General features: G+C 33.5%; 1 protein-coding gene across 2 annotated transcripts in view; it reads left to right on the plus strand.

Moving 5' to 3' along the window:
- The window catches only part of IBTK (inhibitor of Bruton tyrosine kinase), a 96,134-nt gene that overhangs the window by 37,073 nt on the left and 33,843 nt on the right, over window positions 1-25,218 (plus strand). The window contains exons 10-21 of one of the 2 annotated variants that reach the window (XM_004773623.3): window positions 617-794; window positions 3,917-4,094; window positions 5,292-5,891; window positions 6,983-7,069; window positions 7,538-7,620; window positions 7,700-7,737; window positions 8,161-8,257; window positions 16,043-16,144; window positions 19,058-19,175; window positions 22,711-22,771; window positions 23,316-23,437; window positions 24,901-25,013. In XM_004773623.3, coding sequence (XP_004773680.1) covers window positions 617-794; window positions 3,917-4,094; window positions 5,292-5,891; window positions 6,983-7,069; window positions 7,538-7,620; window positions 7,700-7,737; window positions 8,161-8,257; window positions 16,043-16,144; window positions 19,058-19,175; window positions 22,711-22,771; window positions 23,316-23,437; window positions 24,901-25,013 — 1,777 coding nt within the window. The remainder of the gene's footprint in view (window positions 1-616; window positions 795-3,916; window positions 4,095-5,291; window positions 5,892-6,982; window positions 7,070-7,537; window positions 7,621-7,699; window positions 7,738-8,160; window positions 8,258-16,042; window positions 16,145-19,057; window positions 19,176-22,710; window positions 22,772-23,315; window positions 23,438-24,900; window positions 25,014-25,218) is intronic. The other variant, XM_004773624.3, reaches the window with a different exon arrangement.

Raw genomic sequence — 25,218 nt, forward strand, 5'->3', positions numbered from 1 at the left:
GTTACTGTTCTGGATAAAGCTGAATTGGGAAACTCAAGACCATACCTCTCTTTATTCTCTCCATCACTGTGCAGCAGGTTCTCAGTCATTTTTCAGGAACACTAAGGTTTGTAGAACCATTTGGAAGCCATTGAACTCTGTTTTAATTTTTCTATCTGTAAAATTTTGTTTTAGTTATAAAATAGGGTTATTCATACCATTGCTTTTTTTCTTGAGAGTTAAAGTAAGGATTTTCAGTAGGCTGATTTTCATTCTTCTTGCAAACAGATGGTACTACAATAAGTGTGATATCTAAATTTTAGCTTTCATACTTTTGTTTTCCTTTATCATTTTAGTAGATTGATTTGTGAAAAACAAGTAATACTGAATGATACTTCTTAAGAGGAGTGTCTTTTAAATATTTTTAATGTTTTCATATTTGCTTAATGTACTTTTTCTGAAAGATACAGTTCTTTAAAAATAAATTGATTTTAATAGTATCTTTTTCTGTGAAAGAATGAACATGAAACATTAATCAGAGCTTTTGTTTTAGAGATATTATTTCTTGATTTCAGTTTTTGGTTGTTCAGGTGATGTATGGGAATATATATTCCAATGTAATTTGGATTTATTTTAGGTATTTTGCTGGAGATCAGTCAGCAGTTCTCTGAAGCAGTGTCGATGGGCCTATCCACGCCAGGTCTTCATTTCTGACATTGCTTTAAATAGAAAAGACATTTTATTTGTCACACAGGATGGAGAAGGATTTAGAGGGAAATGGTTTGAAGAAAAAAAAAAGAATTCTGAAAAGAAAGGTCAGTTCATATATATGAATAATACATAAATTATCTTTCAGTTAACCTTTAATTTCACAAATGTTTATTACTAGGTTTGACAGTAATAAGTCTCCTTTAAGTCTCCTCTTTCGATTTTTGATGTGTGTGGGTGTGTGTGTATGTGTGCAGATAAGCTGAATTCAGTTCACTTAAATCTGGTTTTCAACTGTTTATCTGTCTCAATATATCCTGAGGTCTTGACTATAGGGCCAGGGAAGTGTAAAGTTTAAAGAAAAAACTTCCCAGATGCTTTTAAATCATCTTCCAAGCTCCATTTTTTCTCTTCTTCTCTAAATTGAGTGTATAAGTGTATTGAGTGTATAAGCCAATTGAGTGGCTTATACATATGTGTGTGTGTGTATTTTACCCACTTGTATATATAAAATTAAAGTTTTTAAAATGTACATTTCAGGGTCCTGGGTGGCTCAGTGGGTTAAGCCTCTGCCTTCAGCTCAGGTCTTGATCTCAGAGTCCTGAGATCAAGCCCCCCATCAGGCTCTCTGCTCAGCAGGGAGCCTGCTTCCCTCTCTCTCTGCCTGCCTCTCTGCCTATTTGTGATCTCTCTCTCTGTCAAATAAATAAATAAATTCTTTAAAAAAAACAAAAACGAAAACGTACATTTCATAGCTTAAAGGGAAATTATATGGGAAGAACAAAGTCTATATTAATGAGAAATAAAAGTAAATAAAATAAATTAAATACAAGTAGTATTAAACAGTTGCTGAATAGAAAATAGTTTTATTTCATTACTTGGTGAATGTAAAGGATAGCTTTAATTAAGATGCCATGACTGAAAATAGAAGTTATTCATTATGTAGTTCATTCTTTTTTTTTTTTTTTTAATTTTTTTTTTTAAGATTCTCTCTGATGAGAGAGAGAGAGAGCACAAGCAGGGGGAGAGGCAGAGGGAGAAGCAGGCTCCCCAAGGAGCAGGCAGCCCAACGTGGGACTTGATCCTAGGACCCTGGGATCATGACCTGAGCTGAAGGCAGACGCTTAACCTTTTGAGCCACTCAGGCACCCTATAGAGTTCATTCTTAATTTTATCTGATTATGAATTTATAAATTTTTGGATTACTTGCATTGTTCTTTTAACTTAGGTTACCAACTTTTTTCTTTCATCCATAATTATTAATCTGTTGATTTTTCTGCTGGAAAAACTAGAATTCATTTACCACTTCACAGTTCGTTTGGTCCCACCCTGTCCCTACTCACATGGACTACTGTAAAAACTAGGTTTTCCTTAATCATAGTCTTATTTCTTTATATTTATTCTTAATTATCAGAATGATCTTTTAAGATCTGATTCTAATATTCCTGTTTCAGAACTCTTTAATGATTTTTCCACTTCCTAAACATTATCCTGAAAGCTCCTGCTCTGACCCTTGTGTCTCTGAACTCCCTTTCATTTACCACTCTCCAGTCAGATTGACCTTCAGGTTTTCAATTTTTTTCAGTAGTACCAGGGCTTTTTCTAATTTTTCACATCTCAGGTTTATTTATACTTCATCAGAGATATTTTCACAGATCTCTGAATCTAAATTGAAGTATCCTGTGTCACTTTTCATATTCCCTTTGTATTTTCAGGATACAGGTCATTTTTACTTGTTATTTTTTTATCTTTGTGATTAATTTTTCTAATGCTTGCCTCCTATCAGACTGTAAGATGGCAAGGAACCTTGACTATTTCACTGTATCCTTAGCATTCAGCATATTTCCTGACACATAGTAGTCCCTTATTAAGTCATCTGTTAAATGAACAAATTCATTATTAAATGGTAAAACATATATAAGGAACATTAAAAATTATTCAGAAAATTATAAACCTATTCTTCAAAATCGTAAAGCCACAGTGAAGTGATTACTGATTTGTTGTATTTCTTTCTTTTTCTTATAGATTATTTAAGTCTACAAACTTAAAGTAGATTTACTATGTGTCAGATATAGGGCTATGCTTTATTTATAACAAAATATATGTAAGATAGGCCCCTGTTTTCAGACATTCATAAGTTTGTAGTGACAGTAGACATATACATAACTATTTACAGTTTACAAATACTAATATGTATATGTTAGGTTTGAGAGTGTAGAAATTGCAGTAACTGAGTTTTTGGGAAAGATTAGTGAAGCCCCATAAAACTGAAAGAGTAAATTTTGATGGAGTAACCAAAATGTTGAAACATGAAAAAGTTGAAAGTCTTGGGATTGTATCTTAGTCATATTTAATGGTCTAGAACTGAATTCATGATCTCATGCTCCCACATTTGCTTTTCAACGTTTTCTAAGTAAATGGTTATCTTTGACGCCTCACATCCCTGCACTCCAATATCTGGTCAATCATCCAATTTTTGTCACTTCTGTCTCAAATATTTCTGAAATCTTTCCACTTTTCTCTGCTTGTATTGCTACAACTTTAGTGATATGTTATTTATTCTTTTTTGGACTCTTATAGTTTCCTAAGTGATCTTGTTGTCTTTATTTTTAATTTCTTTCAGCATTCTTCCTATTGCAGCCAGAATCATTTTTTGCATGCAAATTTCATACTTTTTTTCATAGCCTTAATCTGACTTGTAATGAAATAATCATTTGTTTAAATGTCTGTCTTCTCTGCTGGATTGTATATTCTGAGATGTAGGGATGCCTGTCTTGTTCACTACTGTATCATTAGGGACAGACTGATGATTGCTGTATCACAATAGCACAGTATGGTCACTCAGATATTTGGAAACAAATAAACATGCAAACAAATTATCAAAAGGCTAAGTTTACATATTCTTAATGCAAGCTGAGGATTTTAGAAGCCAGTATAGTACTAGATTTGCTTTTTAGAAATATAACTTTGGCTGCATTGTGGAAGATGCTTTTGTTGAAAGAGATAAAGTTGTGGATAATTGAGAATTGACTAACCAAAATTTCCAGTATAATACCTGTTCATAGGGTACAAATTGTGTTTAACAGAGAGAAGATATACTTCTTCAAAAAGACATATATGAAACATATTTCTATATTTTAATTGTTTTTCTATTTTCTTTACTCCTAAACCATTTTAAGAGTTTCAGTAAAGCCTCCATTAATGGAAGTTTGTTTTTTTTTCTTTTTAGCAGAGATTTTATCAAATCTCCATAATTCCTCATCAGATGCATCTTGTGTCTCTGATATAAATAGTGTATATGAAAGAATTCGGCTTGAGAAACTTACTTTTGCCCATAGAGCTGTTAGTGTCAGCACAGACCCAAGTGGATGCAACTTTGCAATCTTGCAGTCGGATCCTAAGACAAGGTACACTCGTATATATTAAATTTCATTTTTAGAAGGAATAATCACTGGGTTTTCTTTTGTTTTTAGTAGCTCCTGGAGCAAATTTCATTGAAATGCTTTTGCCAACACTTGTAGAGGCTTTAGACATAAGATCATGTTACCTGGATATCTCAAAGGTAGAATTTGTTACAGTGGAAATGATAAGTGTTTCTCTTAGTTTGTAAACTATTACTTATTGAAAATATTAAAGATACATATGTATATGCACAAAGTTTATATTTTAGTACTTTATGATGTACTCTAGGTTCAAAGATTCTGAGACATATATAATAAGCATTAAATTGTTTGCAAAAATTTCTAACACTTGAATATGATAATTAACAAAAGAGGAGGTAGTAATAGAGTTGTTTGTAGGGGAGTTTGAATCTCAGTGCAAATCTTCTCTAAGTCACATTAGTAGGGAGATGATAGGTTAAGATAAATATCAAGGGTACTCTTGGAAAGAAGTCCTAGAAGTAGGGTGACTATCCATACTGGTTTGCCCAGGTCTGTCCCATAATTAGCACCAAAACTCTCATCTTCTGAGAAAGCTCTCAATCCAGGGCAAACCTGAAGGTTTGTTTCCCCTACCTGGAAGGGTGAAATGTGGATTGGGAAGGTATGATAATCATCTTACAATACTGAAAGAACATACTGTATGTCTGTATGGGTATTTATCTTTATATTTAGTTTCTGAGTTTCTATCCTATTCTGGGATTTGGTTGAAGTATTTGCTCAGTTCTTTGTAGATTTAGTTTTCTTCACTTAAAAGGATAAAGGATAAAATAAGAGGATATAAAAGGTTGAGGACTGTATTCTTTTTTAGATATTTTTAGTTTTAAAGTCATTTGTGTTTAGTTACAATCATTTAAAAAATTTCTGTGAAATGGTCATTTGAATTTATATCCTGGTATTTTCTTGTAGAAATAGAAAACACTGCTTTAGAAGGAAAACTTAAATCTTGTCGTTATAGTGTAGCAGAAAAATATAAAAAGGAATAAAAACATTGTAATGTGTGATATGGTATATAAGACTATTCTTATATTTTAAGAAATGCCAGATTTAAAATCTTGTAAGTTTAATAATGAAAAAAGAAATTGTACTTTAAAAGGAGAATTGATTAGGGGTGCTTTTTTTTTCATTTCTTGAAAGTAAAAATGATTTTTGTTTCATTTCTAGCCTTTATGAAATTCCAGCTGTATCCTCATCATCCTTTTTTGAAGAGTTTGGCAAACTCCTAAGGGAAACTGATGAAACGGACAACATACATGATGTGACATTTCAAGTTGGCAATAGAATCTTCCCTGCACATAAATATATTTTGGCAGCGCATTCTGACTTTTTTCAGAAATTGTTTCTTTCAGATGGGACCTCTTTAGACTTTACAGATGTTTATCGGAAAGATGAAGATTCTGCAGGATGCCATCTCTTTGTGGTGGAGAAGGTTCATCCTGAGTTGTTTGAGTACCTTTTACAATTTATATACACAGATACTTGTGACTTTTTAATTCATGGCTTCACACCAAGAATAAACTTAAACAAAAAGCCAGAAGAATATCAGGGCACTATGAATTCTCATTCAAATAAAATGAATTGCCATGAAGATAATCAGAAGTCGGCATTTGAAGTTTACAGAAGTAATCAAGCTCATATGGTTAATGAAAAGCAGAAAAGCAAACCAAAATCTTCCAATAAAGGGAAAAGTGTTGGGGAAGATGATCCTGTAAGAATGTTGCAAAATGTTGCAAGGAAATTCGGTTTCAGTAATTTGAGTAGTAGGTATGACTTGTCCTTAATATCTATTCTTGAACCTCTTTATGCCCTTTAAAAAATTCTCTTCCCTCCCTCAACTCCTTCTATTTTGGATGTGTTTTTTCTCCCATTTTTTGCTAAAACTCTCTGTAGGACTCTGGATTAAAACTATGGAGGCTGCTAGTGGGTTTGAACTCTCCATGGTGTTTGTGTAATGGGAATCTGGAATGGTAGGCAGTGTGGTATACTGGAAAAAGTACTGTCTTTGGAGTTAGACCTATATATGCCTCTTAGCTCTTCTATGGCTGGGGCAGATTTCTTAGTTTCTTTGAACTTCAGTTTCTCAGTATATAAAAGGGAGGGATAATAGTGATCTCAAATTGTTGGTGTAGTTCTGTCGTGTAGCAAGTGTGAAGTACCTAAGACAGATTTGTCATTTAAGCCAGATTCTTTGGAATTCTCTTTTTTTAAGGTATGTATGTTGCTTGTGGCAGTGTAACTTCTAATGTGTGGGGTAGAGGAGAGAATCATATATCAGGTTTCCTGTTTAAAAACAGTGAAGGACTTTGTGCTATGGCTTTGATATGTTTTATTGTCAGTAACTGTATTTAGTGTGCATTTGACCCTTGAGAATCATGGGTTTGACCTGTGCAGATCCACTTGTATTAAGATTTTTTATGATAAATTCAGTATGGTACTGTAAATGTATACTCTCTATGATTTTCTTAACATTTTCTTCAGCTTTTATTGTAAAAACAGTATGTAATGCATGTAACATAAAAAGTATAAATATACATATCTGTTCATGTTATTGGGAAGCCTTCTAGTCAACAGTGGGGTATTAGTATTTAAGTTATGGGGGGAGTCAAAATTTTTATGCAGATTTCAACTTTATAAGGGGGGGTTACATAGTGGTGACTAACTGCTGCGTTGTTCAATAATCAACTGTACTTTGAAGTAAAATTGAAGAATATATGGTACTCTTTTATCACAGAGTAGAGTTTGTTGAGATCCTTTTCTGGGTGATAAAAATTATATGATTATATATAAGGTAATTTGTTGGATTTCTGTTGTTTGTTTTGGTCCGTCAAATGTTAATTTTTATCTATTCTTGATAGGTTAGATGGAGTCAAATTTGAAAATGGAAAAATTAATGTTATTGAGAAGAAACCTGGTAATAAATTGAAGCTAAATCAGAAAAAGTGGTAAGTTAGGAAATGGAGATAAACTTTTCATCCTTAGGTTTTGAAACCCAAGTGTGAAAACAGAGCTCTTCTAACTGACATATGAAGCAAAATATATGAGTAGATACCATTTTATCTTTACTAGTCTTCATTTCTAGGAATGTTGGAGAGATGTTGAGGTAAATAGATAAAATATTAACTATTAACACCTGGTCTGTAATGCAAAAGGAAAATTAGAAGGAAGAACTTTTTTTGAATATTTATCTGTATTCAGTTCCCTTTAAATATTATCTTTATTGTAAGGCCCTCATTATCTTTCCTCAAATGGAAGGAGATGAAGTACTTTATTTGTATGTATGTCCTCAAGTTGTTTGTTTTCTGCTGTCTTTAATGAAAAGAAAATGAACAAAAGCCAAATCCTTTAATAAATTCCCTATTTGCTAAATATGTAAAGAAATCTCATTTCAATTAAAAAAATTTATTTTTCAGTTCATTTCTATGTGATGTGACCATGAAATCAGTGGATGGAAAGGAATTTACTTGCCATAAGTGTGTTCTTTGTGCTAGACTTGGTAGGTATACTTTTTAATTAATTGCTGATTTATTATTACTGTTTAACTGTTCTAATGAATTGTACCTTTTCTTTCCCAGAATATTTTCATAGTATGCTGAGTAGCTCATGGATTGAGGTAAGTTTTAAGTTGAAGCCACATGGCTGGTAATCACACTTTTTTTTGTTTTGGGGAAATTACGTACTAAAGAAATGCAGAATGGGAACTGCATATTTTAAGTCAGTTTCACTTTTGTTTTAAACTTCATTTATGTGCTGGCGTTTGAAATAAAAATTGTTACAGAAAAACTTAATAGGTCAGAATTTCCCCTTTATTATTTGGACATTTGTTTGGAATACCAGTGTGATTGGTTTTTGTTTCAATTTTTCTTGATTTCCCTATGTTACAAGGCATTTTAAAATTAAATGTATGTCATTTTAGATTTGTGTTTTATAAATGTTCTTTTGCATTTGATGTTATCCCTTTTCAGATTTTCTATTCCAGTCAGAATGAGGTAGTTTTTTTAGTTTAAAATTAATTATTTTATTTTATTTTATTTAGGCTTCCACTTGTACAGCTTTGGAAATGCCCATACATTCTGACATACTAAAAGTTATTTTGGACTACCTCTATACTGATGAAGCTGTGGTGATAAAAGGTATTAATAAGAGGATGTTTTAGATATTTAAGATATAATTGAGTAATGGCAGAATCAACATGAATCTTAATTTCTACTCTAATTGAAATAAGCCATCAACAGAGGCTAAATTTAGAATCAGCAATAGGGATACTTACTAATATTAAAGGAGTGGAAAAAGAAAATTTTCAGTATGTGAAAATGAACTCTATAGGATTATGTATAATGGTTGACATTAGATTTAACAGTTTCATACCCAGCTGTTTCTGTGATTGAGATCAGGAACAGACAATAGGGAATAGTTTTTGACAAATATTATATAAGTCTTTTCTTGTTTGTTTTCCTCCTTGTGATAATATCTCTGAAGTAAAAGAAACAGACTAAGAATTAAAGCAAAATTTATGGAGAGATTGCGTTTATATACTTTTTCAAGTAATACACCAATGTTTTAGTTACAGAGGGTTTTCAGTCATCTTTTGTGTACTACTGTGTTTAGTTATATGTGTATACCAGATTTTTTTAATCCTTTCTTCCTTCAGTGGACATTTAGGCTGTTCTATATCCTCACTGTTGTTAATTGTGCTTCAGTGAATATGGGAGTGCAGATATATCTTCAAGATCCTGATTTCAATTCCTTTGGCTAAAAATCTCAAAGGTGGGATTGCTACATCATATGGTAGTTCTATTTTAATTATTGGAGGATCCTCCATGCTGTTTTCCATAATGGCTGTATCATTTTACACTCCCATCAACAGTGCACACAAGTGTTCCCTTTTCTGCATGTCCTTGCCAACACTCGTTATCTTCTGTTTTATTAATAATAGCCATTGACAGGTGTAAGGTGACATCTCTTGTGGTATTGATTTGCATTTCCCGGATAATTAGTGACATCGAACACCCTTTTCATGAACCTGTTGGTTCGGATATTAATCTCTTGTCAAATGTAGTTTGCAAATAATTTTCTTCCATTCCAAAGGTTGCCCTTTTTTATAAATTTAATTTTTTATTCTATTAATTGTTTCTCTTTGCTTTGCAGAAACTTTGTAGTTTCATGTAATTCCACTTATTTTTGCTTTTGTTGCATGTGATTTTTGATGTCATATTCAAAAGATCACTGGCAAGACTAGAATCTTTTACCCTGTTTTCTTCTAAGGGTTTTACAGTTTCAGGTCTTTTGTTTAATTCTTTAATCTATTCTGAGTTAGTTGTTTAATTCTTTAATCCATTCCAATCATTTTCTTGCATGTGAATGTTCAGTTTTCCTAGCACTCTATTGCAAAGGTCGTCCTTTCCCTATTTTGTATTCTTTATACCCTTGTTGAAGATTAATTGACTATAAAATGAGGGTTTATTTCTGGCTCTCTTTTTTGTTCCATTGGTATATGTGTCTGCTTTTTATGGCAATATCTTAAGATTTGATTACTGCAACTTTGTTACATATTTTGAAGTCAGGAAGTGTGATGTTTCTAGCCTTGTTCTTCTTTCTCAAGATTACTGAGGCTCTTCAGGGTTTTTGTGGTTCTGTATAAATTTTAGGATTACTTTTTCCGTTTCTGTGTAAAATGCCATTAGAATTTTGATAGGATTTTATTGAATCCATAGATTGTTTTGGGTAGAGTGGGTGTTTTAACAGTATTCCTTCAGTCCCTGTACATGGAATATCTTTCTATTTATTTTTGTCTTCAATTTCTTTCATCAGTGTTTAATAGTTTTTAGAGTACAGATCTTTTATCTCTTTGGTTAAATCTATTTCTAAGTGTTTTATTCTTGATATAATTGTGAAAGAAATTGTTTTTTTAATTACTTTTTTGGATAGGTCATTGTGCATAGAAAAGCAACTGATTTTTGTGTTGATTTTGTAACCTGCAATTTTACTGTATTTGTTTATTACTTCTGATAGATTTTTGATGGTGCATTTAGGGTTTTCTAGATACAAGATCTTGTCACCTGCAGAGACTGTTTTACTTCTTCCTTTTCTGTTTGGATGGTGTTCATTTTATTCATTCATTTATTTATTTATTTTCCTCGTTACTCTTGCTAGGACTTCCAGTACTATATTGAATAGGAATGGCATGAGTGAGCATCGTTATGTTGTTCCTGGTCTTAGACAAATAGCTTTTAGGTATTTACTGTTGAATATGGTGTTAGTTTTGGAGTTGTTGTAGATGGCCTTCATTATGTTGAGGAACATTCCTTCTCTACCTAATTTGTTGTAAGTTTTTATCATGAATGGATGTTGAGTTTTGTCTTAATGCATTTTCTGCCTGTACCGAAATGATCATGTGATATTTGTTCTTTATTTTGTTAAGATAGCATCAACATTCATTGATTTGTATGTACTGAACTATCCTTGCATCCAGGCATAAATCCCACTTGATCATCATGTATGATCTTTTTAACATGCTATTGAATTTGGTTTCTTACTATTTTATTAAGGATTTTTGCAGGTATATTCATCAGGGATATGGTACTGTGATTTTCATTTTGGGTAGTGTCCTTGACTCTTTTTGGTAACGGGATGATCTGGCCTCATAAAAGAAGTTTGGAAGTTCTCCCTCTTCCTCAGTTTTTTTTGTTTGTTTGTTTGTTTGTTTTTTGTTTTTTTTGTTTTTTGTGTTTTTTTTTTGTTTTTTTTTTTTTTGACAAATTAGAGAAGGATTGGTTTTAATTCTTACTTAAATATTTGGTAGAATTCATCCATGAAGCCATCTGCTCTAGGGTTTTTCTTTTTTGGGAGATTTTTGATTAATATATTCAGTCTCCTTACTCTGTTATTGGTCTATTCAGATTTTCTGTTTTCTCATTCAGTCTTGGTAGATCATGTTTTTAGAAATTCATCTGTTTCATCTAGGTTACCTATCCCATTTGTCTGCTTACGATTGTTGAGAGTAGTCTCTCAAAATTTACATTTCTGTGATATCACTTGTAATGTCTCCTCTTTCATTTAGAATTTTATTTTTGAGGGGAATTTTTTTTATAAGGGTTTGTTAATTATATCTTTTCAAACAACCAACTCTTAGTTTTGTTGATCTTTTTTGTTCTTGTAATGTCTAGCTCATATATTTCTGCTCAGTTTTGTTTTTTTTTTTAATTTAAGATTTTATTTATTTGAGAGAAAGAGAGCATGAGTGGGGAGAGGAGGAGCAGAGGGAGAGGGACAAGCAGACTCCCTGCTGAGCACAGAGCACAGTTCGAACTTTAGTCCCAGGACCCTGATATCATTACCTGAGCCTATGTCAGATGCTTAACCTACTGAGCCACAGGCACCCCTCTGCTCAATCTTTATTATTTTCTTCTCCTGCTGACTTTGGGCTTTGTTTTTTCTTTTTGCAGTTCCTTTGTTGTATAAAAACCCTCAGTTCTTTCTTTCTTTCTTTTTTTTTTTTTTTGAGATTTTATTTATGTATTTGATAGAGACATAGCAAAAAGAGGGAACACAAGCAAGGGGAGTGGGAGAGGGAGAAGCAGGCTTCCCACTGAGCGGGCAGCCTGATGCAGAGCTCAATCCCAGGACCAGGGATCATGACCTGAGCCGAAGGCAGACGCTTAACGACTGAGCCACCCAGGCGCCCCTAATTTCTTTCAAGATCTTCCTTTTTTTGTTATGGCATTTATCAGTATTAACTTCCTTATTAGAAGTTCTTTTGCTGTATCCCGTAAGTTTTGGTCTGTTTTATTTCCATTTGCATTTGTCTCAAGGTATTTTTTGCTTTCTCTTTGATTTCTTCTTTGAATTAACATGTTAATTTCTACATATTTACTCATTTCCCTATTTTCATCCTGTTATTCTAGTTTTATGCCACTGTAGTTGGAGAATATACTTGGTATCATTCAGTCTTCTTAAATTGTTAAGACTTGTTCTGTGGCCTCATATATGATCTATCCTGAAGAATGTTTTATGTGCGCTGAGAATGTGTATTTTGCTGTTGTGAATGGAATGTTCTGTATATATGTGTTAGGTTCTTTTGGTCTCTAGTGTTGTTCAAGTCTGATGTTTCCTGGTTGATTTTCTGTCTCCATGGTCTGTCCATATTTGAACATGAATATTGATATTCAAGCTCTCTTATTACTGTACTGATGACTATTTTGCCTTCAGCTTATATATTTTATATATTTAGGTGCTTCACTGTTATATGTTTGTTGCATGCTTCTGTACAGCTGTTAATATCCTATTGATGAATTGACCCCTTTATTATAATGACCTCTTTGTCTTTTCTGTTTCTTACTTGAAGCCTATTTATCTCATAGAAGTATAGCCACTCCAGCTCTCCTTCAGTTACCATTTGCATGGAATATTATTTTTTATCCTTTCACTTTCAGCCCATGTGTGTTCTTAAAGGTAAAATGAGTCCCTTGTAGGGAGTATACAGTTGAATCTTGTTTGTTTTAATCCATTCAGCCACTTTGTCTTCTGATTAGAGAATTTAATCCTTTTAAAGTAATTATTGAAAGGGATTTAATAATGCCATTTTGTCAGTTTTCTGACTTTTACAGTTCTTTCTTATTATCTTCCTTTGTGATTGAATGATGTTTTGGTAGTGATATACTTTGATTCCTTTCTCTATATCTTTTTTTTTAATTTTTAATTTTTTTATTTTTTATAAACATATAATATATTTTTATCCCCAGGGGTACAGGTCTGTGAATCGCCAGGTTTACACACTTCACAGCACTCACCAAAGCACATACCCTCCCCAATGTCCATCTCTATATCTTTTGTGTATCTACTGTAGGTTTTTCCTTTGTGGTTACCATTAGGCTTACATATAACAGTCTATTTTAAACGAATCATGACTGAATTTCCATTGCATATAAAACCTCTACATTGTACTTCTCCCCACTCTGCCATTATTTCCTAAAATATTCTTTATGCCTTTTTTTTCTTTTCTCCTGCAACTCTCATATGTATCTTGATATGCTAGATAGTATTCCATAGGTCTCTTATGCCATGTTAATTTGTATTCATTGTTTTTTCTTTCTGTTCTGTTCTTCAGATTGGATAGTTTCAGTTGACCTATAATTTCTACCTCTTCATTTGAAGAGACATTACTCTCATACTTCCTTTCAATTTTTTAGACATGATTTCCTTTAATGCTTTTAATTCCTTTATTAAAGGAATTAAAATAATTAAAATAGCTGCTTTTAAAATTTTATTTATTTATTTTTTTAAGATTTTATTTATTTTTGACAGAGATCAGAAGTAGGCAGAAAGGCAGGCAGAGAGAGAGGAAGGGAAGCAGGCTCCCTGCTGAGCAAAGAGCCTGATGCAGGATGCGGGGCTTGATCCCAGGACTCTGGGATCATGACCTGAGCTGAAGGCGGAGGCTTTAACCCACTGAGCCACCCAGGCACCCCTAAAATAGCTGAACCCTAATAGTTCAGCATCTTGGCTTCCTCAGGGACAGTTTCTCTTTGTTACTTTTTTCCTATATATGAGCCATACTTACATGTTTTTTACATCTTTCATAATTTTTAATGTATTTTAAATAATATAATGTGATAACTCTTGAAATCAGATTCTCCTCCCTCCCCAAGGTGTATTATTTGTGCTATTTGTTTATTTTTCTGAACTGATTAATTCTGTAAAATCTCTATTCTTTGTCTTGTGTGACCACTGAAGTTTCTGCTGGGTTAGTTTAGTGGTCAGCTAATAATTAGAAATTTCCTTAAATGCCTTAAACAAATAAATTCCCAGTCTTTACCATGGATTCTTTGTGTATTTGGGGGCATGCATTCATTTCTCAGGCAGGCAATTTATGACTCTACTTTAGCTCTTACTTCCTGCTTTAGCAGAGCCTCATGTCCAGCCAAAGGTAAAACCTTAGGGCCTAAGTTTTTCCTTGACCTGTATATAGTTGTCTATATGTGTGTGTGTGGCCTTCTAGATTCATAGCAGTGTGTTGGAACTTTTCAAAACCCCCTATGGACATCTGCATTAGTCAGCTGGAACTGCTGTAACAAAATACCATAGGTTATATGAGATGGCTTAAAGAATAGAAATTAATTTTTTCATAATTCTGGAGGTTAGAAGTCCCAGATTAGGGTTTGGCAAGGTTGGTTTCTGGTGAGAACTTTCTTCTTGGCTTGTACACGGATCCCCATATGGCCTTTCCTCTATGCGTGTGTGCGTGGTGGGGGGGCAGGAGAGAGGGAAATAGACACCTCTTTGATACCTTTTCTCTTAGAAGGACCCTAATCCTATTGGACCAGAGCTCTACCCTTACAACTTCATTTTTCCTTAATTACTTCCTGAGAGGCTCCATCTCCAAATACAGCCACATTGGAAATTAGGGCTTCAACTGTGAATTTTCAGGGAATACAAACATCCAGTCATAACAACTTCTCTTTCCCTACCTTTTTAAAATTTTTTATTTTTTAAGATTTTATTTATTTGAGAGAGAACAAGAGCACATGCAGGGGGAGGGAGAGAGAGAGAAGCAGGCAGGCACCCTGCTGAGCAGGGAGCCTGATGGGGGCTTGATCTCAGGACCCCCAGGATCATGATCTGAACCAGAGGCAGAGGCTTAACTGACTGAGCCACCCTCCCTTTTTTCAAACAAACAAACAAACAAAAAAACATAAAACCTTTCTTGATCTGCTTCTTGTTTCTACCATCTGTTATAATTGTCTCAGTCAGCTTCAGTGTTAAACAGTTGCTACTGATTTTTTTTGATAAATGCCGTGAAGGAAGTGCCTCTTAACACCAGTAAAGCTTTGAGTCAGGTCAAAATAAAGACAAGCCTTGCTAGTAGGATTTCCAGGAAACTGCCAGGCATGTCAAATAATGACAGTTCTTTGATAATGTAGCTTTATAACTTTTCTGCCTCCTTTAATGGCTGTATTGTTTGTTTCCACTGTGATTGCAAGGTTACTGGTTTTTAAGACAACTGTGGAGGAGGGAAGAAGAGGATTTAAATAGAAAAAGCTATAGTGTCCCATCACTCCCCTTTTCTTACCAAGATTTAGCCATTTTTTTCGAGTCAGCACTCCCTAGATTATTGTAAGCCTTTGGCTAATTTCTTGAATTTTGAAAAAGTTGATTTTGACAGTTTTATATTATATTCATTGCTTTTGTGGAGGAATTCTAGAAGTAGTCCTTAGTTTGCCATTCACTGACTTCACCTCTTCCTTCTTTGTTAAAAATGGTTTTTCTATGTTTTTTTTTTCTTTGTAATCTTTTTTTCCCCTTTCCTATTGTGGTCTTGTTTTGTTTTGTTTTTGTATTTATGTTTTTATTCTGGAAGTGTGTCAGGGTGATTGCTCAAGGCTATCAGTAGTACTCAGGACTGAGGTTATTTTAAATTAAGGAACTCCTATAGTTTAAGAAGAAAATGTACTCTTAGGCTTCTTTATTTAAAACAAAAATGGTTATCTAAGAGCATTATTCACCCCTCTCTCCATATATATGTATATATTTGTTCTTAACAAATGTAAATGTATTTAACATGTACCTACATAATTTCGATACTGAGATTTGGATTTTCCTCTATTAGATTGAGAAATGTTTAACAACATGGGAGCTTTTAAATAGGTCATGCATTCTTATAGTCTTCTAGACTAAAAGATCAACTCAAGTTGCCCATTTTATGTCCTGGTGTGAACCAGGGCATTTAGGTGTGTTTCTTTCCAGCTTTCTACTTAAAAGGTAGAAAATTCTCACATTATTACTATTTATCAGAGTTGCCATTGCAACATTTAGAAAACAGTCATAATCCTCTTTTTTTGTGTCTTAATTACTTGGAGAGATTTTTTTCATAGGTATAATGTTTACAAAGTAATAGTTTTGCTTGTTTTCTTTTTTTTTAGAATCTCAAAATGTGGATTTTGTTTGTAGTGTTCTTGTGGTGGCTGATCAGCTTCTTATAACTCGATTGAAAGGGATGTGTGAAGTAGCATTAACTGAGAAACGTGAGTACTTTTGAATTTGAGTATTACTATGTTTTCAGGTTGGTATAGGATTATTCATTGACGTTATGATTCCATTTGTGGTAAAATGCACCATTATTTTTTTAAATCATGAAAAATATTAAAACATTTAAGCTATTTTGTGTCATTGAAAGCACATTCTTATTTCAGATGTGTTAATAGGTGAAAATACATACATCTTATAATTGAAATATGTTAAGTTTTTTGAAATGTTGTAAAACCTTGAATTATGAAGATGTTAGGAAATTTATTTTGAAATTTCAAAGGTGAGTGTTTGAAAGAAATTTTTTCCTTTTGCCCTGGTCTTGGCTGTAAGTCTGTGTTTAGCTACCTGTTACTGTTTGCTGGAATTTTTATATAATTGTCTCATTGATGTATTTGATCAAAACACATCTCTTTTCTCTTAAACTCTATTTCTTTCTCTGTTCATTATTTCATTTAATGAATACTTTATTTTAAAAAAATGCTATTTATTTGTCAGAGAGAGAGTGTGTTCATGCACAAGCAGGGGGAACAACAGGCAGAGGGAGAACCAGGCTCCCTGCTGAGCAAGGAGCCTGATGCAAGACTTGATCCCAGGACCCTGAGATCATGACCTGAGTGGAAGGCAGATGCTTAATCAACTGAGCCATCCAGGCGTCCCTGAATACTTCATTATTTCAGTTAATTGTATTGCTGTCTTTTTGAACATACAACTTTTGAAACCCAAAGCTGTTTTTTATGTTATTTTGTTCTTTGCATCCAAATTCTTTCAGTTGCTAGAATTGATGCATCTTTAACCATATTTATTGACCACTTCCCCCCCCCCCTTTTTATTCTGTCACTCTGCTAGTTGAGTTCACTGATATCTGTCCCTTCTGTGTAGTGTCACGGTAATCTTTTAAGTCCTCTTTCTCTCTACTTCTCTTTTTATTCAGTCTTTCTGTTGGAAGTATTATATGTCTTTTCTCTTTAGGTATTTTTAATTGCTTACTCTAGGATAAAGGTTAGGTTTTCTTAGCCTGATATAAAAGCTTCTAATTTTAGCTTTGTTCATCTTCATTGTCTCATTTCCACTTTAGGAAGTATGAAGTGATTTCCTGTCAGAATTTCTAATTTGTATTTGCTGATAATTTGTTTTAGCTCTAGTGTCTTACTTAATTACTTTTCTTGAGCTTTATGGAATATCTTCTCCTTGGTTATCAAAAAGAAATGTTTGTTGCATTCTTTATTTTAATATAACAGGAATAAAGTATACATATTGGAGATATTTTCAGCTATTCAATTGACTTTCCTGGCATGCTTGGATATTCTTTTTTGGCCTATGCTGCACAACTATCCTATAAATGAATAGCTTGATCATCCTAGAACTTAGCAAGAGAAGGGTTCAACAGAAGTCTGGTCTCTTAGTATAGGGCAGTACTTGTTCCCAATTCCAAAATTTTTGTATGATCTATTTTCGTGAAATGGGAGACTTTGGGTTCATAATTAGTCGAAACTTTAGGTTTGGTTAGGAGTAGGACAAAGACCATAATTAACTGCAGTTGTACCTTTTGATGGCGTTATAAGGAAGAAAGAAAAACAAATGTGGAATATGCCAAGTATAGAAAACAGTTCTGTTCCTCTGTTAGAACTCATAGTAAATAAATAATGGAGGGGTTTGGAAAGCCAAAGTTACATGCTACGTAGGTAGAATATTGTGAGATCGTCTCTAGCATATTAGGATACTTCATATGTAAAGTTACTGGGATTGTAATAAAATCCAGAGTCTTTTGTACAGTATGCCAGATTCTACACTGGCATAAATAATAATACAGTGATATTTAAATGCAGTTGTTTTCCAAATATATTGAGTATGTATTTATATAAATAATACATCCACATAAATTCTGATGGATTACTCAATATAAATATGTTTTATAGACTGATTTCATTAGTTTCTCTTAGTCTTTTTTTTAAATTACCCTTAACGTTACCTTGACGTTTAAAAATTTATTTATTTATTCATTTATTTTTAAAGATTTTATTTTTTTTATTTGACAGAGAGAGATCACAAGTAGGCAGAGAGGCAGGCAGAAAGAGGGGGAAGCAGGTTCCCTGCCAAGCAGAGAGCACGATGCCGGGCTCAGTCCCAGGACCCTGAGATCATGACCTGAGCCGGAGGCAGAGGCTTAACCCACTGAGCCACCCAGGCGCCCTTAAATTTATTTTTTAAAGCATATTCTATTTTTTAATTTTTGAAAGTCATCTCCGTGCTCCACATAGGCTCAAATCCATCCCAAGATAATAGTTGCAGGCTCTACTGACTGAGCCAGCCTCTAGTTTATCTTAGTCTTAAGATCTTTTTAGTTTTATAGGAGAGAGAATAACAATTCTGTGTTATATAAATGAAAAGGAAAGTTATTTATCGATGGAAGTTGAAACTATTCCAAAAATGTAAGGTGGAAGTTTGTCAGTTATTATGTGTTTGCTTTCAGATGACACTGTAACACATCATCTGGATTTTCTTTTGGTGTGCTTATTTCTCCTCATAACCAGTCACACTGAGATGGAAAGTAGCATTCTAAATTTGCCTTAGTATAAGTTATTTTGGCAAGAAACTACTTTCAGGGGCGCCTGGGTGGCTCAGTGGGTTAAGCCTCTGCCTTGGGCTCAGGTCATGATCTCAGGGTCCTGGGATCGAGCCCCATATCGGGCTCTCTGCTCCGCAGGGAGCCTGCTTCCTCTCTCTCTCTGCCTACTTGTGATCTCTCTGTCAAATAAATAAATAAAATCTGTTTAAAAAAAAATTTAAAAAAAACTACTTTCAGTTTTTCTTGCTCTTAATGTTCAGAGCTGACAACTTTAAACATAAGTATATTGTATTTGCTGTAGTAGCATGGCTTTCATCTCATTTTAAGTATCTTTTCTTTGTAGTTACCCTAAAGAATGCTGCTATGATACTGGAATTTGCAGCAATGTATAATGCTGAACAACTGAAACTGTCTTGTTTACAGTTTATAGGACTGAATATGGCTGCTTTACTTGAAGCAAGGTAGGTTGGGTGCATACATTATATGACTGTTGTAAAAGCAATTATTTATATATGATAGTAGATATATTAGTAATTTAAAAAGGTATAATGATAAATTACAGCTTTGTAGAAAATAAAATGTAAGGGATTTCAGTCATTCCATCAGTATTTGAGTGCCTAATATATGCCAGCCACTGCTAAGATACATCAGTGAGCAAAACAGACAAAATCCTTGCCCTCAATGGAGAGCTTCCATTCTTGTTGGAAATGTGTAGGAAAATATTAAAGGTGTATTCTTTATATGTATGCATATCTCTTTGCTTGTCTAGGCTGATTTACAACTATGTTACCTAGGCTTTTGGAAACTATATATAATACTAATTAAGACAGCACATAACTATTTCACATGTAAACGTGAAAATTTTGTTACTGGTTGATTTCCTTTTCTCTTTGCATTTTTCTCTTTGGATAGTTCTTATATTACATATTGCTTCTTTAGTCAAACTTAGGCTGCAGCAGATGGCCTAAAAACTTCAGTTGGTTTAGTTTGTTGGAAGCTGGTATGAATATTTAAATCTTTATGTTGAAATTAATGAGTAATGAAATGATTCTTTGAGAAATGACACATTTTATATAAAATAACTGGCTGAATATATACACCCTATTTTATAAGCTAGTATTTCATATTACTGATGTTTACTTGGATTGAAAAGATTTGTTAATGTTAATAATTTAGGAGTCATAGGTGTTTTAGAATTAGAGGGATCTTAGAAACTTCATCCTATTGTTCTTAATTATCTTTAGTGGAGTTCAATGAAATAAATATACAGATTCTGTTTTTAATATAAGGTCAGATATTTATTACTATAGGGATGCCTGGGTGGCTCAGTTGGTTGGCAGCTGCCTTCGGCTCAGGTCATGATCCCAGCGTTCTGGGATCGAGTCCCACATCGGGCTCCTTGCTCGGCAGGGAGCCTGCTTCTCCCACTGCCTCTGCCTGCCATTCTGTCTGCCTGTGCTCTCTCTCTCTCTCTCTCTCTCTGATTAAAAAAAAAAAAAAAAAATCTTAAAAAAAAATATTTATTACTATAAAGTCAGTGGTGAGAAAAATGAGTGTTCTGGGGAAGTTTTAGATGAGAGTTCTTCATGCACTTAGCATTTTTCAAGCTCCAGTATCATTTACTTCTGCATTTTATTTTAGCCATAAAATGATAACTAATACTATGTGCCAGGAAGCATCCTAAAAGTGCTATGCAGATCTCAGTTGATTTTCGTGGAAACTGATGAAGTAGATTCTGTTTATAACCTCATATTACAGAGGAGAAAACCCAGGAACCCTTTTTTTTCAAGGAATCAAAATCTTGATCTATATAATTTAGTATAAATGAAAACAGATTTTTAAAAAACGAATTTATTTATTTAACAGAAAGACACAGTGAGAGAGGGAACATAAGCAGGGGGGAGTGGGAGAGGGAGAAGCAGGCTTCCTGCTGAGCAGAGAGCCTGATGCGCAGGGAGCCCAGTGTGGGACTGGATTCCAGGATGCTGGGATCATAACCTGAGCCAAAGGCAGACGTTTAATGACTGAGCCACCCAGGTGCCCCTGGAAACAGATTTTTGATATCTCACCTTTCACAGTCAGGATAATCTTAATGAAACTGATTCTAAAATATGACTGAAATAAGAGTGTTCTGATTTTTAGAGGTGAATCACTAATAGATTCTTAATAATTGCTATATAGGATTAAATTCAGAGGAAAGTCTTTTGGCAATGTAATGCTTTGTTATTTTGTGGAAATGCTTTTCAAATGTAAATTAATGTTATGGGATGTTAGGCAATAGGATTTAATTTTATTTCAGTTTTTAAAAGATTTTATTTATTAGAGAGTGAGTGAGAGAGCACATACAAGTGGGGAGGAGTAGAGGGAGAGGGAGAAGCAGACTCCCTGCTGATCAGGGAGCCTGACGTGGGTCTTGGTCCCAGGACCCTAAGATCCTGACCTGAGCCAGAAGCAGATGCTTAACCAACTGAGCCACCCAGGTGCCCCTTTGCAATGTGATTTAAAATGCCTCTGGTGTTTTAGTATCAGAGCCTGGCTAGGTTTCAGAATAAATTTTTTTGCTGACATTACATTAATAATTGTAATCAAAACAGTTTTTTTTTTTTTAACTTTGCCTTGCCAAATTAAGCTCATGCAGTTTCAGATAAGGAATCAACCAAAATACAAAACAAGCACCAAATCTATCTAAGATATGATATTGGAAAATGATGTGTCTCAGTACCATTGTTCAGTTGTTGTGACAAGTGTGTCAGGCGAATCATTAAGAATGGCACTTAGTAGATATCACTTGTATAATTTTACATGAGTAGGTGTGCATAACTTGCCATAAAACAAAGATTTGTACAAATTTAACCATTCCTTATCAAATATGTGTTTCTTAGGGGTGTAAATAAATATTTACAGAGATGTTAAAAAGGAGAACTGCACCACAACAGGTTAATTATCATCAAAATGTTAGGAACTGGTATGATATAGATTTGAATAGGCAAGTTGTTTTGCATTTGTAAAGATAGTTTAAAATATATTTTAGAATGTAAGTTTTGATTTAAGTTTTCACTTAAGTGCTTTAGAAATATCTCTTTGGAACTTGGGAGTTCCTTGAAATTTACTTTGAATACAGCTGATCTAGTCCAAACATTTTATGCATCATGAACCTACTAAAGCCTAAATGGGTAAATTGAATGCTCAAAGTCATGCAGTGATAGTTCTAGATAGAATTAAGGTATCATGTTAGGCCATTGTTCTGTCAGTATAGTGCTCCTACTGTAGCTAAAGATTGGAAAGTTGGAGAATGAATACACATGGTCCCTGATTTACCATGGTTTGACTTAGGATTTTTCAGCTTTACAGTGGTGTGGAAGTGAAACACGTTTAGTAGAAACTGTTCGTTGAATTTTGAATTTTGATCTTTTCTTCATGCTAGTGATAAGTAGTACAATACTCTCTGATGATCCTGGGCAGTGGCAATGAGCCACGGTTGCCAGTGACGTACAGAAACACAAGAATGTAAACAACTGACATGCTTATTTTTTACTTTCAATAGAGTAATTAATAAATTCATAGGATATTCAACACTTTATTATAAAATAGGCTCTGTAGGCTAACGTATGTGTTATGAGCATGTGTAAGGTAGCTTAGGCTAAGCTGTGATGTTCAGTAAGTGGGTATATTAAGTGTATTTTTGACTTAAGAGATTTTTAACTTTTGATGGATTTATTGGGATGTCAAGGAAGAACTGTAGTTGCTATTTTGCTACAATATAAATGATAGAAAAATCTATTCAAAGAGTTGAGTTATATTGAAGATGTTTGAAGACTGCTGCTTATTTGAAATATATAACTTCCAAAAAGAATTTATAGCAGCTGTCATATTAATGATTATAAAAAATAACTGTTACTTATTCAGAAATGTAAAATGTCTCTACATATTTGAAAAATCTTGATAAATATTAGGTTACTTAAGTCTTAAAATAGAATTCTGTATCGTGTGTTTTAGGTCTCTTGATGTTTTAAGTGAAGCTGTTTTGAAGGATCTTTCTGTCTTTTATAGAAAAATGGTAAGGTTTATGTTTTTTTCAGTAATATGATCAAACTAAAGTAGTATTATTAGGTCAGACTTCTCAGTAGAGTAATTTCCTAATGAATTCTAACATATTAGGATCTTTTAAAAATGAGGATATAAATTTTTTTACAGATCCCATAGATTAGTATGATAGTTTTATCCTTAAATATTTTTAATTTTGATTATTTTAATTGCTCTATAAATGAAAGTTCTTGAAAGCTTGTCTTTAGTTATTAATTTACCAAATGTCAGGGCAGGACAAATACGTGGATTCACATGATCCCTAAGAAATAGATTAATTTGTATTTGATTAAAAGTAGAGCTTTTTTGAAAAGGTGACATTTTTTTAGAGTAAAAATGAATGAACCTAACCAGATTTTTCTCATTATCGTGAACGTAGGAAGTCATTAAGCATTCTAGACTTTTCCTTGTTAATGTTACCACATATCAGTATGAACAAGTGGGATATACCTATTTTTTTTAAAAAAGTCTTTATACATTTTATATTTAACAAGGGACACCTTTTTTTTTTTTAATAGATTCCAGCAATGGATAGAAGAGTCATTACACCATATCAAGATGGACCAGATATTAGCTATTTGGAAGTAGAAGATGGAGATATCTTTTTGAAAGAAGAAATAAATTTGGAACAGAATTATTCGTAAGCTTTGTTGCTCTTTTTTTCTTTTCCTTTTCTTCTCTCCTCCTCCTTTGTCCACCCCCAGTCTTTTACACTAGTAACACTTACATGCTTAAAAAGAAAAATTGGAGAATCCTGACGTAAGTATGTATTTATGTTTATTCTTAGCCTTATTATAAGAGAATAAGTGCATAATTATTTGCAGATGTAACAGAATTAACTATAAATATAAAAGGAATACAACCATCAAGTTAACAATCTGGTTGAATAAGTGCATTTATCTTAGCTACCTTCCCAAACCCTGCTGAAATTATAATAAATAAGAAAGGCATATTGCACTAAAGAGAGCAGGAAAGGAGAAAATTGAAGATTTATAGTTTTTGAAGTTGGAAAGGGGCTGCTGAGAGTAATGACTTAGAACAGAAAAAAGACTAAAACAGAATTCCAGAAAGGCTTAAGAATTAGAGGTAGCAGATTTTATGAAGATTAGGGTGAGTTGTTAGATTCAGAAAAAAACATTTTTAGAAATTCTAATATAGAGCATTACCTCTTTCTGAATCCCATTTACCCAAGTGATTGCCTGTCCCATCCATCTTGACAGAAAGATTTGCCCTCTAGAGAGTTTGAATCTAAGAGGAGTGCACTATGGATTTTTTTCTATGAGAACTTGATTGGTTCAAGAGATAGGGCATATAGTGACTGACATTTGGGAATTCTCCAACAAAATATCCCAGGTTCTACATTATCTCCCTGTAGTGTGGCCAACCACTTAACAAGCCCTGTTTAGAATTTCCAGTCTTCGTCTTAGACTCACTTATCAACTGGTTACAGAATTACTTTCCTTCTACTTGATAAATGACTTGTTAAAATCTTTGGGCATTCAAGTCATTTACTATATATATATACTTTGTATACTATGTAGCTTACTGAGAAACTGGTCTTGGGTTCCAGAGGTTTTTTTTTAATCCCTTTAGCATCTAGGTTACTTGCAGTCTCTGATACCTGATTATTTTACTTTTCAAAGTATTTTCCTATATACTATCTTTTTTTTTTTTAAGATTTTATTTATTTACTTTGAGAGAGAGCCAGCAAGAGCATAAGCAGGCCGAGAGGCAGGCCGAGGAAGAGGGGGAAGTAGCCTCCCCAGTGAGCAGGCAGCCTGGTGTGGGACTTGATCCTAGAACCCTGGGATCATGACTTGAGCCAAAGGCAGATACTTAACTGACTGAGCCACTCAGGTGCCCTATACCATCTTATTTCTAACTTTCACAGAAATAGTAGAGCCAGAACAAGTAAGACTATCACACTGAATTTCACTAAAACATGTAATTTGCTCTGGGCCACATAGATAAATGCAACTAGAGCATGTATATTTTTTGTGTTCTTTGACTAATATGCTGTATGTATTCATTTGCTCAAAATACATAGTTCTGTTGTTAATCTGTAGCTTCTAAAAATGAGTTTCATATTTGCTTTTTTTCTAGGGAAAGTTTGTTCAAGAAGGCAAAAACAAAAGCAAAAAAGAAGCCACGTAAGCGTTCAGATAGTTCTGGAGGTTATAACCTTTCAGATGTTATTCAGAGTCCACCATCCACAGGTTAGTGAAAGTATCTTAGGATATATTTCCTGATCTAATCTTTCATGTCTCTGTTCTCTAATTCATTTAACATGTATTAAATACTATTGTATGCCACTTGCCAGGGTTAGGGTTAGCCTATTGTAATAGAAAATAGTCTTTGTCTTAGGGAGGCTACAGAAAATGATAGTATATTGTAATAAATATTCTGACTGAAGTTTGCTTT

This window comes from Mustela putorius, unplaced genomic scaffold (assembly GCF_011764305.1).
Source record: "Mustela putorius furo isolate JIRA1106 unplaced genomic scaffold, ASM1176430v1.1 tig00000166_pilon_pilon_pilon, whole genome shotgun sequence".
NCBI lineage: Eukaryota > Metazoa > Chordata > Mammalia > Carnivora > Mustelidae > Mustela > Mustela putorius.